The sequence below is a fragment of the Liolophura sinensis genome, chromosome 8, assembly GCF_032854445.1.
Source record: "Liolophura sinensis isolate JHLJ2023 chromosome 8, CUHK_Ljap_v2, whole genome shotgun sequence".
Classification (NCBI taxonomy): domain Eukaryota; kingdom Metazoa; phylum Mollusca; class Polyplacophora; order Chitonida; family Chitonidae; genus Liolophura; species Liolophura sinensis.
The window spans coordinates 22281204-22298293 of NC_088302.1; the positions used below are offsets into that span (position 1 = coordinate 22281204).

General features: G+C 41.1%; 1 protein-coding gene across 1 annotated transcript; it reads right to left on the reverse strand.

Moving 5' to 3' along the window:
* Window positions 1–4137: 4137 nt before the first annotated feature.
* On the reverse strand, window positions 4138–16446 carry LOC135473874 (galactoside alpha-(1,2)-fucosyltransferase 2-like). Its single transcript, XM_064753799.1, has 3 exons — window positions 16333–16446; window positions 10664–10737; window positions 4138–6390 (listed from the first exon to the last, which is right to left on the reverse strand). Exons 2-3 carry the CDS (start codon window positions 10698–10700, stop codon window positions 5465–5467), a joined length of 963 nt encoding a protein of 320 aa, XP_064609869.1. The 5' UTR covers window positions 10701–10737; window positions 16333–16446; the 3' UTR covers window positions 4138–5464.
* Window positions 16447–17090: the final 644 nt, after the last annotated feature.

Genomic DNA, 17090 nt, shown 5'->3' on the forward strand with positions numbered 1-17090 from the left:
GGCACGCGTTCTATAGCAATATTCGAAATTAATACAGAGGGTAAGGAATGCATAATTCCTCTAGATTGAGGCTTAAAAAGCATACATTTAGTTTTACTCAGATTGAGTAAAAGACGGTTGCTACCTAAGCACGTGTATATCTTATCCATCTCACGAGACATAATGTCTACAGTAGCCCTTGCTTCGGTGTCGAATAAGTGCCGCTAGTATCATCAGCAAATAAGATAAGGTCTAACAGATTAGATGCATTAACTACATCATTAAAATATAATAAAAGAGAGTTTGTCCTAATATCGAACCTAGTGGTACTCCAAACAAGATAGGTTCTATATCAGAGAGTGTACCATTACATGTTACTTTCCGGGAACGGCCACAGAGGTAACTATTAAACCAATTACTAGATATATCTCTAAAGCCATAGTGTGATAACTTAAACAGCAAAATATCAGGTTTAACAGTGTCAAACGCTTTTGACCTAAAAGACTGCTACGGTGAATTTTTTACTTTCCTTGGCTCGGATATTTATCATACAATGCAGTAGCTGATAAACTCGTTGAATGATGGGCCCTGAAACCATATTGATTCTCTGAGAATACCTTGTTCGAGTCCAGAATTTGAACATCGTGGCAGACGGTTGCTCTACTATTTTGCAGAAGCAAGGCAGAATTGAAATGGGACGATAATATTCGAAGTTGTGTGAATCATTTGGCTTATATCCTTAGCGGATTTCAAGCTGTTTGGTACTTGTCCTGAAGCGAGAGGGTAAGATACTGATTCCGAAACTAATTTAACATCCGTATATCCTCTAAGCCAGGAGCTGCAGATTTAAGATCCGTTATAACTGTTTGTACATCAAGTGGGCTGACATTATCGAAATAAAAATCATTTGGGGTAGCATCACCCAGGTAGTCAGTGTATTTTTTGCTGCTAGTTGGTATTGTTTCATCAATCTTCAGTGCAATACTGCTAAAGTATTTATTAAAATTATTAGAAATTTTCTGCCTATCTGTGGTGACCGTGTTATTAATGTTAAAGGAAGAGGGCAAAGCTTTTGTAGTCGGACGATTCATTAGCTGATTTAGGACTTTCCATGTATTCTCGATGTCATGATTAAACTTTCTTTTCAAAATTTCTCTTCAAAATATTTTTTCTTACAAAGTCGAATTAATGTATTGAGGCGGATTCTATAAGCCCTATACATAGTTCGATCATTCTTATCTTGCGTTTCAAGTTGTACCCGATATAAATGGTTTTTTCAAATATAGAAGTTAAGATAACATATGTTGTCTATGATTTGATTATCTTTTGCTTGCCAGATTTTAGCGTTACTTCGGGAAAACATTCATCATAGATATGGTTAAATATATCCATGAAATAACACAATTAAAATTTGTACCATTTTTACCTGGGGGTCTATACACAATGCCAACAAAATATTTAACGCCAGAGGCTTCTATTCCTACAAAGACTCCAGTTCACCATCAGGGTCTATAGAGCTTAAATAATCACGTATTTTGGAGTATTTTAACTTATTATTAATATAAAGAACCAGTCCACCCCCTTTTTAGACAGTCTTCATGATAACAGCATCTGATAGCCAGGAATGTCGAACAAACCTTCCGCAGACGGGTTTAGCCAACTATCAGAGAAACCGAGAATGGAGAATTTATATTTCAGATTGTGTGTAGAAATCCAGAAGTTTCAGCGAAGTGTTTACTTAGACTGCGAACATTCATATGAAAGAAAGAGAGAGATTCAGTGTTGTCAGAGTGGATTTGTGGATCAGAGGTGAAGGTAGTCTCGGAGAAGTATTTTAACTGATGAGAATTAATGTCATACCAATGTTTAAATTCGTGTTCGTTATCTTCAACTGGAATAGATGAAAGTTCCATATCATACAAATCAAACGGGTTGAAACACATGCTTTCAAGGGTTTCCAAGACAATACCTGTAGGTCTTGTAATGGAACTTATTAAAGTGTTTGGAATGGTTTCAAAATTTTGAAAAGGTAAACACGAGAAAATATTGAATGGAATATCCTCCACTGTATTGTTATCCGTCATGTTATAAATTGGAGAAAATTTCTAAAGCAAGTCGTATCTATAGACAATAACATAATAAATAAACATACCTATGTCGCTCTAGGGTGATAAAACATACACTTTTGGTGTCAAACATTATATGATAATATAAAAAGTAAGAAAATAAAAAGAATGTAGCTGATATGCCCTCATTCAGATCGGCAACGGCCCCAGTATTATGTATTAAATAATATAGATATAGAATCCCAAAATAAGCATAATGGTATAATTCTTCATGCAAATTGCTGGATTGCTGAAATCGCAATTAAGTACAAAATATAGAAGACAATTAGAAAGACCAATAATAGTAAATGCCCATGCTGTCCAATTACACGTGCATTTCCTCTGTTTAGGAGTAATTTACCGCTGTTACATTTATGTTGACATACATAGCTTGGATCTGGAAATGCATCATAGCATTACACGTTGAGAACAAATTTCTCTCAAGGCAAACTGGTATCCATTCAAAAGATTAAAAACTAGCAGAATAGCTCCTAGTATTCACACATTGGGGATTTCCATTTATCGTACAAAGGGAGATGACAACCATTACATTTAATATGGAACTACATATCCCTGTACTTAGAGTTATATCATAAAAGTAAAACATGCATTACATTTATGATGGCATTTTGGCATGTATACCGAAAGCCATTAGAAACAAGTCAGTACAGTCAGGTTTGGTATATTTTCCAACTTTCAGTGTCACTATAGATTTGTAGCAAAGACTCGCATCAGTTCCTTCCTCTCCGGCTGTACGTGGGAAGGTCTGCCAGCAACCTGCGGATGGTCGTGGGTTTCCTCCGGGCTCGGCCCGGTTTCCACCCACCATAATACTGGCCACTGTCGTATAAGTGAAATATTCTTGAGTACGGCGTAAAACACCAATCAAATAAATAAATAAATCACATCAGTTCCCTTCACTCATATCTGGGTTTTGAATTGTTGTACGTTTAAATGCAGTTTCTGTCAAACGCGCCCTGGTTTTCTTCATGGAAGTATACCAGAGAACAGGTTCAATTTACGATCATGTATTTCCTTCAGTAAGATTTTCAAGCTGTTCAACCAGTGACTGGAGGTGTTTATTCACCGCTGTAAACTTTTCACTTGTGACTTTGAGATCTCCATCTTTCGAATTCACTTTGTCTTCAACCCAGCTCACACGTTCTTTCATGTCATTCAGTTCTGAACTTATGGAATGCATAAATTTATCTAATTTAGCATTTATGTTATCCTTTATACCGGTTAACAGGGATTTAAGTTCCAGGAATTCAGGGCTGGAAATAGCTGATTGTCACACGTGTCTGTGCCTTCGCCATCTCAGATGACTGGCTACGTTCACCACCTTTGTTCAGCGATATCAACGTATCAGTCAGATTTTGCCAAAATACCTCCCACTAATGACTTAGCGCCGTTCGTAGAGTTGTTCTTAGCCTTATTCTGCCTTGAATGTGGCATATTTACATGGAATTCATCTTGATTAGGCCCTATACCTAGATCTGTTTAGAGCGCCTCCTAAAACTGTGTTCTACAATGGCAGACAACCTTGACCTCAAAAGGTGCAGTCGGAATTTATTTACTTTTATTTTTTTCTGCTTTGTGTTTGCCGTCGTGCCTAAATATATTTCAGTATCCTACGGTATCGGATACACTTCATTTAATGCGAAATCCTACTTGTCAACGTGAACTTTATTCAAAATAATAGGACTAACACGTGAGCACAAGTCTATCCGATAATCTGCAAATCTTGCTGTGTGTGTGATTTCGCCTTACATGAATGATACTCGGTTAGCGCGCTAGCGCAGCGCAATGACCCAGGAGTCTCTCACCAATGCGGTCGCTGTGAGTTCAAAGATGGTCGTGGGTTTCCCACGGCCTCTGCCCGGTTTCTTCCCACCATAATGCCGGCCGCCGTTGTATAAGTGAACTATTCTTGAGTACACCAATCAAATAAAAAATAAATACATCACTGATACGCCAGCGGTGTTCAGACTTGTGGTGAAGGAATCCAAAGCATTAAAGATTGGAAAAATATAATTTTATATCTAAAGTACGCCATCATTAATATCACAAGGAGGACATATTATCCATACACATTATCAATAAACAATGTGCTGAACATATAGGTGAGCTGAGTATGCCAAATACAAAAATATACAATAGCATCAATTGTGCCGTAAAGTCGAAAACTGCACAACAAACCCGTGTATGATATTTACGTGTACTTCAGTCGATATGAACTCTCGCGTAAAGTACGCTCTAAATACACCAGACATACATTTCTCAATGCTGTATTTCACTGGTATCTGGCAACAGCAGCTTCACAGATCATACCACTAAAGACACCTGTGTAACCTGTATTTTGAGGACACCTTAGGCTGGTTCACCCACAAGGAAACGGTTTGCTCTTAGACGTCAATATATCAATATCTTTTTTTCCTTTCCGCTACATAATGAGAAGCCAATCAGAACACTTTATGATGGTCATCCTATTTATAGGAAATTGTCAGGTATATGCAAATTTAGTAACTTTACAAGGTCTTTGGTTTAACTTGAAAACTGCAGTTTTCAGGATAAATAGATACAGGACAGATACTGTCAATCTAGTTACCACAGTAACCCCAGAAGGGACCCAAGCATTATCACTTCTGTATCCACCAAACCTGAAACAGCACACGCAAACAACTGCAGTTGTAGATTGGACTCAAATGTCAACTTTACAAAGCATAGATCTACATAGCCGACATAGAGCAAGAGATCGCATGCGCAGCTCATGACACTGCTTGTTGGACATAATGCACTCATGAAGGGAGCCTCATTAAAATATATGTACAGTATTAAGTGGACAGAGACTCATGGATGAATATTGCACTCTGTAAAATAATCCACAAATTCCATAGCTTCAAAAAGTTCACAAATAACGACGGTCACTTTTAATTGACCGTTACCAAGCGACGATGCAGGAATGTGTTGATATAGAAATGTAACAGTGTCGGTGTCCGTATCCAGTTCATGTTCATCCCGCTCTCAACATAAATGTCTTGCAAATGATTAGACGCTAATCCAACAGCCTGCAAATCTCTACACAAGTGTGGTTTCGCCTTGCATGACTAGTACTACCGGAGTCCGATCTTTGTCATACTTTTTTTGTCATACCTCGCTTGGGTGTGTAAACATTTTTATTACATATTAAAAATAAAACTCCACTGTACACATAGCATATTCAGTTCCCAGTAGGGGGAAATCTTAAGGGCTAAGTCATACTTTGATCATTCATCTACTTTACACACTTGCCGCTTACGCATTTTTGTTTAGATTATGATATCATTTACTGAAAACTCCAACTGAGCTCCACGGTGTTTTTAGGGGCTACATTTCACATATCACTCCATTGCAATCCACTCAGGTGGAAAATAGGTCGACAAATTGTACACCTTTGACAAATCGCTGCCTTGTCGGAACTGATGCTTGTAGTACAACGTTATACCATTGGTCAGCCAAGCTGACCACCACCCAAAGGAACCAACGGTCATTATGGTGTGATTGCACAAAGTTAGCGTGGTGAAGTCCAGCTCTGCTGACTGACCCTCGATGAACACCACATCGCCACCCCTGACGTTTTTCTTGCACCAGCCCAAGTCCTCTGAACACACCACGAATATTACACGGTTAAACCGCGATCTGAAGAAGTCGGTGGCTCGTTGAAGGTATTCTCTCGTAGCGACCACATATCCGTACTCGACCGTTTTGCTAGCTAGGTAATCTCCTCTGCGGACATGAATGCCAACGAAAGTTTTTTCACCCAAAGAAACGCTCCCCAGCTGCTCTTTTATCGACCTTTCTAACTTTTCGCTGGCATTCGCAACTAAATTCGACTTGATTCGTAGCTTTCGCCGAAGTTCGTTTTCGCTGGCCTTGAAGTACTTCCAGGATTGGAAGTATCCCTGCAAAGCAATGTCCGTAGCATTGCTAAAATCCACAGAGGCACTATCGTAAGCAGAGTCGCGGATATCACGGTGTTTAACAAATGACTCGCACAACCTGTTGTCCACTTTAATTATTCCGTTCAACTCAAAAACCCGCACCAATAAACTATCCCTCTGTAGCAAAGGTACCAGTCCCTTGGACCTCGCGATCCCAAACATGGAGGCGAATTTAAATAAGTGATTCCCAAGTCTTCCTTCTGAATTCATACAGAGTCGGGACCGGCTACCTGGCGGTCTCAGAAGGCCCAGTTTGGATAAGACAAAGTAATGGTCGCCAATCAACACTATCACGTAGAACCACGCAAACGCAAGGAAAAGGATCACTGTGAAGAGGGAAAAAACAACCGTATTAATATACGTACAAATTTATTAATATTAATATAAATATTTGGAAGGTTAATTCTCATATATCCCACGTGAGAGCAAACAAATACGTATGGAATTTGCTGCCATACCATGACCATAAAATGTCACAAAGAGGCTCTGGTTCTATGCTTCATTCTTATAAATGAATGAATGATTGTACAGATAGTTCATGTTGATTGATGGGGTGTCAGGAATTGTCAGCTGGAGAGAAGTGACATTAAACGAGGGCAAAAAACGAGTCTAATATCACTTGAGATTTTTTACAATTTATTTGAACTGGGCGGAGATGTGTTTGATGGAATGTAACCAGTAGGCTTACAGCCTGAAATTCTACTTTTTTTTTAATACACGCATGCGTTCCTAATTCTTTTCATTCGTAGTTTTAATTTTTTTTTAATTTCCTAACTGAGAAAACACAATTCCATTTAGCTGAGATGAGAGAAAACGAAATCAAAATAAAATAGTAAACAGTCAGTAAAAATCCATTCCCTTTAGCTGAGATGAGAGAAAAAACTAGTCTTCTTAGTCGGTAAACAATTTCTTTTTATAATGGAATATACACAATATTTCAATTCCCACGTATTTAGCTTTATAAATGAAAAGTCAACACGTGTCTTCTTTGTGATTACTCAGTAATATAACCTTTCTGGTCTGCAATAATAATTGACTTCACATAATGGTCTGCTGCTCAAGTATGTTTGACTTTACAATGCAATCGAACAGCATAGGTTAGAACTTGAAGTCTGTAGATACAGGCCTACTTTCTATGAAAACTGTTGTTTATACTGTTGTGTTTTTCATTTACTTGATTATCTTCGTGTGTGTATTCAAAATGACGGTAGATATGTCTTACACGGGGCAAAATTAATATTTTCATGTGTCACACTTCAACTTTATCACAGAAACCAGCAAATTATGAACAGAAACACGTTTATTGTTGTCTTAACACTACCTACATTTTGCGTTGAGGCACCATCTTAACTTTGGCCAACTCACTCTAAGCGGCAAGACAATAAGAAAATAAATATATCACAGAACCGGGGAAGCCATGAAAGTATAACAAGCAAATATAACGTGTGAGTGCGTGTGCCTGTTTCTGCGTGTGTACACGATTGTGTACTTCTAACACGCAATCAAGTTGTACAGTTTGATGACAATTTTTAAAACCTTTCAGAGTAGCTTAGTGATATGGCTCACTGAGAACAGGTCTGGCGTCAGGACTACTGAGGAAATTTCAGTTAGAGAGTTATGTGATTAGTTGCCAGACAGCCAGTGGTGTGCCTAACCGACAATGGTATTACCAGTTCACATATTCAAGCGACCATCTCCAAATGGTAAGGCAAAGAGTGATTTGGGAATGGATCTATCTACAGCCAACATCTCCAAAGTCAATTAATTTACTTATTTCATTGGTGTCTACGCAGTACTCAAGAATATGTCACTTCTACGACGATGGCCACATTGTGGTGGGGAGGAAAACAGACAGAGCTCGGGGAAATCCAACCGCAAGTTGCTGGCAGACCCCTCCTGAAAAGTATGATACACTTTCTCTGGGGCTGGCGTGACTCAAGTTAAGTTAGGTGATCCTATACGACTGTCATGCAATACGAGGTTTGGAAACGAGTTGACAATATTTCGTTGAAAAAACGTTTCTTAAACTTACTGATTCTGAGTGCCTACATTTAAACTTATATGACATAAAAACCTGCACCTGAATCTAGCCTATCGACTTTCACCATTGTTTCCGCCTGTAAAACTCTGTCAAATGTCAAAAGATTATACACTATAGGCCAATAGGCTGTACAGATCCAGGGCCGTGTGGGCAAAATGAGAATTTACGGTAAAGGACCTAAAATTACACCCCCCCCCCCCCCACCCTCCTCCAAAAAAATGCATTTTTAAAGGGAAAAAATGTTACAAAACTATACTTTTGGGACTGAAACTTATATTTGCCAGTAGGATATGACTCTACCTTTGACACACATCTCGAAATACCTTTCTAAGAGCAATACAACTCCCAAAATCCGGTAAAATGTGCAACTTAGTCATGGATGGTATTGAAGCTTTTTGAAGCTTTATTCCCCTTGTGAAGCTTTATTCACGTCTGCAGTACACAGTACACGTCCTACGCTTTCGCATGCAGGACGTAATTAAGTATTAAGAACAAATTTTTGACATGAACTACACATATATTTTGGCAAGTAGCTACAACGCAGGTATCTGCAATATCGCTGTGCCCTATTATCAACGAACGATATGTTTTAAACACCTGGAGAAGACGACCAAAACCTGGCATTCTTTGCCAAAATCTATACATCATCTCGCATCTAAATGTGTTCATCTTCAAAGCATTCTCATAAAGCCTAAGACGTAGTGAAACACTACACGACTAGTTGACTCGAATGTGAAATCTTAGGATGGTAGGGCCTATGTATTTTTATTTATTTATTTTTTATTATTATTGTTATCATTTTTTTAATTTATTTATTTGATTAGTGTTTTACGGGGTACTCAAGAATATTTCACTCATACGACGGCAGCCAGCATTATGGTGGGAGGGAAACGGAGGAAACCGGGGAAATCCACGACCATTCCAAGGTTGTTGGCAGACCGGAGAGGAAGCCAGCATGGGCTGGACTTCAACACGCAGCGGCCACAAAGCTGTACAAACCACCTCGGCCCCGGAGGCAGACCGGAGAGGAGGCCAGAATTCGCTGGACTTGAACACACAGCCACCGCAACTTATATGACGTCGCCTAGCATTATAGTAGTAGAACATTTAAATATGATAAACCTGATCACTTTGAAAAAATAAAATAAAAACACTGTAGATGGACCATACATTGACTACACTATATGTCTCAACAAAGAAAGAAATGGTAGGAATTAGATATAGGCACTGACAGAATTTAAATATTTTGCTGTAATGCCTATACTTACAATCCCTTCGCCAAAGAGGGTGTTGATTGTAAGATATGGCTACGATGATGTTAGTGATTTATTATCAACTAAGGCTTACGATTCCTTGGTGCAATCATAGAAAGTAGAATAGAAGGAGGAACATCTCGAACTCTTCAATGTGTTCAGTGTACGATACCGACATAGTCCGAGATTACTCGGAGGTTAGGTTTGGCAAAATTTTAGTCATCCACGGATGGCCCCAAACCAAGGCCAAAAAGCGATCCATCTAAAAACCTGATGCAGTTACCTGCCCTTGTCAAATATGTCGAGGTTGTCAGTACAGCCACTCGTTTTAAGGCCGTGGAGACGTGTTTTATAGATAATATTTGCCTCAAACGCTGTGACAAACTGCCTCGGCGACTGCATCAGGTTTTTTAATGGAGCACGCTCTGACGTTTGTTTGGGCAACCCCTTGGCGGAGCTAAATTTTGCCAAGGTTATTACATCAAAGCAATCTCGGACTATACCGACACAACAGCACTGGGAGCATTGTTTTAACAGGGGGTTTACCTGTCTGGGATGTGGTAGGTCATCACACATGCGCCCTTTGGTATAGCAGCTTTTGGCACGTGGTGTGAAAGGTGAAATGTGTTTGAAGTCGTAGTATAGAGTAGATGTAGGCTACCAAGGTCAAGGCGAAGCCGAACATGGCGATCGAGTAAAACATCGCGGCGCAGTTTTGAGGTTTATGTTCGCGTTTCTTTCTAGCATGGTACGTTAGCATAAGTTTGAGATAAAGCGACCCAAACGTTTCAGGGCGGTCTCCCCTACAGCCAGGTTAGAGACTATTATAAGTCCACCTCTGGAACTGTGCTAGGCTTGCGTACGCGATCTAAAGGGCTGTATCATACAGTGAAATTAAAAGGCGTGGCTGCGAGGGGCTTCATTCGGGGTAGAAAGGCACACCGGGTGTGTACGGTTCCTCCATCGTGCATTATTTGATTGGTGTTTTACGCCGTACTCAAGAATATTTCACTTATACGACGGCGGCCAGCATTATGGTGGGAGGAAACCGGGCAGTGCCCGGGAGAAACCCACGACCATCCGCAGATTGCTAGCAGGCCTTCCCACGTACAGCCGGAGAGGAAGGTAGCATGAGCTGGACTTGAACTCACAGTGACCGCATTAGTGAGAGGCTCTTGGGTCATTACGCTGCGCTAGCGCACTAACCAACTGAGCCACAGAGCCCTCCCTCCCCCCCCCCCCTGCAAACTGTGAAGCTTGATCAATGTTTGCTACATGTATACTCAGAAAGATACACTGACTCACAAGTTTTCCTGCACCTTCTCAACACCATCGTTTCCATCCTTCGGTACACCTTATCACCTCATCCGGATCCAGTTCTGTTAAAGATAGCACAAGAGAGAAATTACAAACAGTTACAAACAGCATTGCCATGGCTATTCACATGTATTCGTGTGGCTGTCTGTAGGCCATAACAAGGGATCTGCACAAGACTACAGTCAAACATAGCAGTGACTCAGTTATTTTCAGCATGACGGAGAAAGGCGTGGATGAGGCAAGTCACAAATGTTCTGGTGGGTTTTCACAAGTGCCACAGCCTGAGAATTTATTATGTGAGACAGAGGTAATCAGTATAAGAGTAGGAGTATCTGTAAATATGTTTCTTCCCTTCCTTCCTTCCTTCCTTCTGAGTTTGGATAGTGTTCCCGCTGAGGGACTCACAAGGAGAAGCAGCCTAGAGGGTAACATCTGGCAGTCAAGACGGTACAGCACCTGGGTGAAATGTACGAATGAAGACTGGCTGTGATCTTGGCAAAATACGTCTTGACTGCTCGGCTGTCTTGGAGGGAATGGGGAGGTACTAGAGCTTTCAAGTATTAATGAGTAAATAATTCAGAACTTAGCTTTCAAAGACTTAATAGAAGTGCCATATGATCATAACAGGTAAGTTAAACAAGTTAAGGTGTTGGACATGGTTATTACCCCAATTATATAATAGACATGTTACATGTGTGTCCACATGTATACACAGCGACCTGTACACGTACATGTAGGTCAAGGTAGGTTGAAGTTGAGAGGTCAGCCTGACAGTCAGACCATAATGCATGTAACGTTTAAGCATGGCATCTACAAACCAAGTGACATCATGCTAACAATGATTGCAATATAGTCAATACTAGAGAGGCCAAGGGTCACAGGGTTACCGGTAACCTGTTTAAGAGAGGCATCTAAACATAATGTCGAGTACGTTGCCAGGCTAATAAGGGGCCAGGCTCGCATTAGAAATTTAGATGACTCAGTGTATCCACATGATGGGTACAAATGCATTTTATGATGCCAGGTCATATCTCATATATAACAAGACATGCTGGTCTATGCCAGCTGACCTTCACCTCCAACCCAAACATAACATTCTTAAATTACTCTTTCGATCATTTACCATACAGGTTACAAGTCAATAGTGCAGGCTAATGTATGCAATAATAATCTGAGTGGTACATTTTTATGCTAGGGGCTGTATACATATTGTACAACCCAGAACGGTTACCGCATGAGGAACAATGATACGGGTCACGCATGATAACCACATGTATGTGATGCATGTGACATGTCATTGTATGGTATGTGCTGGTAAACCCTTGTTCTTAAGGTAGTCAAAATGTCAAATTACGCATTTAGACAGAATAAAAAATTATGACGGAAACATTTAAACATGACAACCATTTATCAATGAGATATATGTATGCAATTCCTCATAAGGGAACAATAATTGACCAGGTTTTCATCAGTCAAACGAAATAACATCAACATGCTTGTCAGACAGGGGATTTTGATAATATCTATAAACTAAGCACAATATTACCACGCGATAGCCTATATGCATATTAACTGTATATACAAAATTAATATCTATATATATGTATCTATAAACAATAATAACAAATGCTTACTGACTGGCCATAGAGAACATGTACACTGGACTCAAAATGTCAAAGTCCAAAAGTATGATAAATTCCAGTATATGTGCATCTGTAGTGATATGTAATTTTTGAGGATCGTGTTGTGTTAGGACAATCACTGAGGCATGACTAAATACAAAAATTCAGAACAGTTACAAGTGGTTGCTGTTGTACTGAGTTTTCATTTGGCCTGTGTACTGCTGGTGCAGCCATCTTGTTTAGCCACTTGATAAAGGCTGGGCTGATAGGATGAGATTAACCAGCAGGGGTCATCAGGGGCAACAGATGCCAAGGAGAAGTTAATCCATTCCAGATGTGCTGCCACCTTGCTTACATACACTGGGGTAATACACATGTCTGTAGCTACTGGAGGCTGGCATGGTCAGCTCAAACAAAGGAATTAGGCTTGACCATGTGTTAACCAGTGTAAGAGGAACTACCTGCTTTGGAAGTTAGGAGGTCAAGTTAAGTTTAGGCAAAAGCTAGTAGTTGATACATATAATCCTTAAATTCCAGATTAATTTCAGTAAACAGTGGTCACTTTTTAAAACTAGTGACCTTAAGTGGGTTAATAGTTCCAGTGTGGACGTTTACCCCAAACTAACACAGCTAACCAAATATTTTCACTGTAAACAGGTTGATGGGAGAAGCGGTTATCCCACCTGTTTCTTAGTGTAAATTCCTGAAATCTATTCAGCCAGTCCTTTTAGAATGTATGTATTTCTATGCAGAGATCACACTAACTTGTGAATGGCTACCCAAAGTAATAACTTAAATTACTCAAAAAGATGTGCATAATATATCCTATATGGCACAGTCAGATAAGTGCATATGTAACAACAATTACACATATCAGTTTATGGGAGTATTCAGAGACCACAAGGGTTAAATTCGTACCTGGGTGAAATGTATGAATGAAGACTGGCTGTGATCTTGGCAATCACGTCTTGACTGCTCGGCTGTCTTGGAGGGAATGGGGCTAAAACAAAGGGCCGCATGGCAAGGCTGGGGTGTGGAGGTCATGTGACCTCCCACCCCCTCTCAGGCCATGGGCACTCCCCCACAAGCATAAGGCTTGGTTACTGATGTGACTAGCTTACTGGTGAACACCCAGAGGAGATCTGGCTTGGAGATTTGGGCAGATCTGACCTGGGGGTTTACAATAAGTTTGAGATCAAGCGACCCAAACGTTTCAGGGCGGTCTCCCCTACAGCCAGGTTAGAGACTATTATAAGTCTACCTCTGGAACTGTGCTAGGCTTGCGTACACGATCTAAAGGGCTGTATCATACAGTGAAAATAAAAGGCGTGGCCGAGAGGGGCTTCGGGTGCATACAGTTCCTCCATCGTGCATTATTTGATTGGTGTTTTACGCCCTACTCAAGAATATTTCACTTATACGACGGCGGCCAGCATTATGGTGGGAGGAAACCGGGCAGCGCCTGGAGGAAACCCACGACCATCCGCATATTGCTGGCAGACCTTCCCACGTACGGACGGAGAGGAAGGCAGCATGAGCTGGACTTGAACTCACAGCGACCGCATTAGTGAGAGGCTCCTGGGTCATTACGCTGCGCTAGTGCGCTAACCAACTGAGCCACGGAGCTGTCTGTAGGCCATAACAAGGGACCTGCACAGGACTACAGTCAAACATAGCAGTGACTCAGTTATTTTCAGCATGATGGCAAGTCTCATGGAATTCCACACGACCTCCCTATGGAGTGTCCTGAAAATCTGTAATCTGTAGTCAAAATGATTTCATCTTCCATTTTCTGCCATTTTGGACTAGAACAAGGCATTTGGTATTCACATGAGTTTCCACCTGGGTGAAGCCAAAGAAAGAGTCACATATAAAAAAAAAAAAAAAGAAAAAGCCACGGTAGCTGGCACACGGGGCATACACATTCGTCAGTGACGCACGCCTGCATGAGCACGTCTTGGCAAGATTTGTTATTGTGTCCCGAACATGTCAGCGAGTCTGTTTTACACTGGACAAGGCATTCTTATGGATGTACAACTTCTTGGTTTATTTAACACAACGTTTCGATGCAGATACTAGCATCGTTATCAAGTGAATGACATCAAAATTACTACTGCGCTTATATATAGCAAGAGAAGCAAATGTCAACAGATAAAACAAAAAGAGGGTAAACAGTCCTCAGGGGATTAAGGTGTCCTGGGGGTGGGTGTTGGGGTACTGACTAGGCTCGGTGGGGTTCCTGAGCGGTTTGGAGGATTAGCAGATCATAAGCTGAGGGGAGGTAGATGCCGTGATCTCTGTTTAGGCTGGGCTTTAATCTCTTAATCTGGATGGCTTCCTGTAGTTTTCGTTTCTTCCAATGGGGCTGATTCATGTTCAGTGTCCTGACTGTATTCCAGTTGATGTTGTGGGATGGGTTTTCATGTATGTAGTCAGATATGGCAGATTTGGAGTCAAGTTTCTGTACTGATGAAGAAATTGTACATCCATAAGAATGCCTTGTCCAGTGTATCCCCTCACCGACTTCTAAATGCCACTTAAGCAAGCTATTCGTCATCAGCATGGAGATGCGGCAATCCAGGACATCAACCGCTTGAATAACTTAGAGAAGAAATACCTGAAATGCTCCAACCACCTAACATTCCTGATGAAATGCAGAGACCAAGGCATCATACCCAAAGGCCTTCGGTTGAGATCCCCAGTCCATTCTCAATCAGCACACAAAATCCTTCAACAGGCTAGCAGACTCTTGGTTAAAGAGCGAATCCGACACCACAGGAAAACTAAAACACACAGCCTGGCTATAATTGTCGATCAACAGGACAAAATCCAGTCTATCCTACAGCCCGAAGAGTATGCCCAGCTCCGCCAAGCACAGACCGAGTCAAACAGACAGCTCAACTCGAAAATCAAATCCAGCCAACAACAAAAGTTCAACAACCTTACGCAAAGTACACGAGAGCCAGCCCACCGACACCAGTCCGAGCCCGTGAGAACCCAGTACATCAACAAGATTGTGGTGAACCTAAGCACTAAAGCACTCACTCCCCACCAACTTAGTCTACTGGCAAAGGGATTGAATTTTGTCCCAACCACCAAAACCATACCCAAGGATGACTTCATCGTAGACATCGAAGAAGGCCTTCAACAACTAGCACCCGGGGGCCACATCGACTACCTCCGCCACCAGATAGCATCCCTACTGGATAAAGCACAACCCCAACGAACCAACCTAACTAAAGAAGAAAGCAGAGCCCTTGTCGAACTGAAGAAAGACAAATTTTAACCATAGCACCAACTGATAAAGGAAAAGCCGCAGCCATTCTTGACAAAACAGATTTTAACAAACTGGTAGACAACTTACTAACAGACCAGTCCACATACCGAACCCTGAAAACTGACCCCACCAACAAGTTTGACCGGCAACACAGATCCCTCCTGAACCAACTCAAAACCAGTGGTGAGATCACACCTGAAATCCAACGAAAGTTAACAGTGCAACACCCCCGTGCACCGTATGCCCGTGCAACCATCAAAATCCACAAGGACCCTGTAAAAGCCAGGTTACTGATATGCTCCAGAGGAACTGTCTGGAACCCATTGGAAGAAACGAAAACTACAGGAAGCCATCCAGATTAAGAGATTAAAGCCCAGCCTAAACAGAGATCACGGCATCTACCTCCCCTCAGCTTATGATCTGCTAATCCTCCAAACCGCTCAGGAACCCCACCGAGCCTAGTCAGTACCCCAACACCCACCCCAGGACACCTTAATCCCCTGAGGACTGTTTACCCTCTTTTTGTTTTATCTGTTGACATTTGCTTCTCTTGCTATATATAAGCGCAGTAGTAATTTTGATGTCATTCACTTGATAACGATGCTAGTATCTGTATCGAAACGTTGTGTTAAATAAACCAAGAAGTTGTACATCCATAAGAATGCCTTGTCCAGTGTATCCCCTCACCGACTTCTAAATGCCACTTAAGCAAGAGTCTGTTTTATACCAGCCCACTAAAACTGTATCGATTAGCTCACCTGCTCTACAAACGAGATTAGTAGAGGAACGTTATTTCGATCATGTCTTGTCAAAACAGCCATGGGCTGAAGTACGCGCATAATATCAGCGGGTATGCCTCAGCAGGCTTTCACCTCACCCACTGGTAAAGGTAGCAGCATTTCTCGTTCTTGAACCTCGTGGCCCAATTATCAAAGAGCCAGTCAAATGGCCGAAATGCCCCAGAGAAAGGGAAAATCCTTACACAAAATGTTATTGGATGGTTTAGTCACGTGTTGAACTAACGACTCGCACAACATAGCCGACTTAGGATCTTACCAGCTGGAGTCAGGAGTTGTAGAAGAGATTGAACAATTTTTCAACATTAGTGAATTGAAAGCCTTTCAGAAAAACTGTTCTTGCATATACAGCGGTACTGAAAAGTGATAGTCTAGTGTGTGTACCGACTGGCAGTCGGAAGTCATTGTGTTGTGAAGCGCTACCTACCATATATGATAGGCGATGGGCCAAACATGAAAACACAACCACAACAACGGACCAATCTGTTCATCCAACGTATCAGAGATCAGTAATTCTCATAATATCCCTACTTGTCAACTTTTTAAACATGCAGGTGGATAGACTTACTTCCAGTGGATTTTCGGCCGTAAGTGTGGTGGGGAATTTGGACAGAGATGTCAAGAAGAACTTGGAAAACTGTCACTACAGGTAAAAACTATTAATGATTAGGCTACATTAATTGAAGCATTAATAGTTGAGATGAGATATGTACATGTAA

Excerpts from the sequence above, each read along its gene's own strand:
- LOC135473874 (XM_064753799.1), bottom strand. The coding sequence starts at position 10,700 with ATGGAAACGATGGTGTTGAGAAGGTGCAGGAAAACTT. Across the intron at positions 6,391-10,663 it reads GAGAAGGTGCAGGAAAACTT|TGATCCTTTTCCTTGCGTTT; the intron begins GTGAGTCAGTGT and ends CCCTCTTCACAG.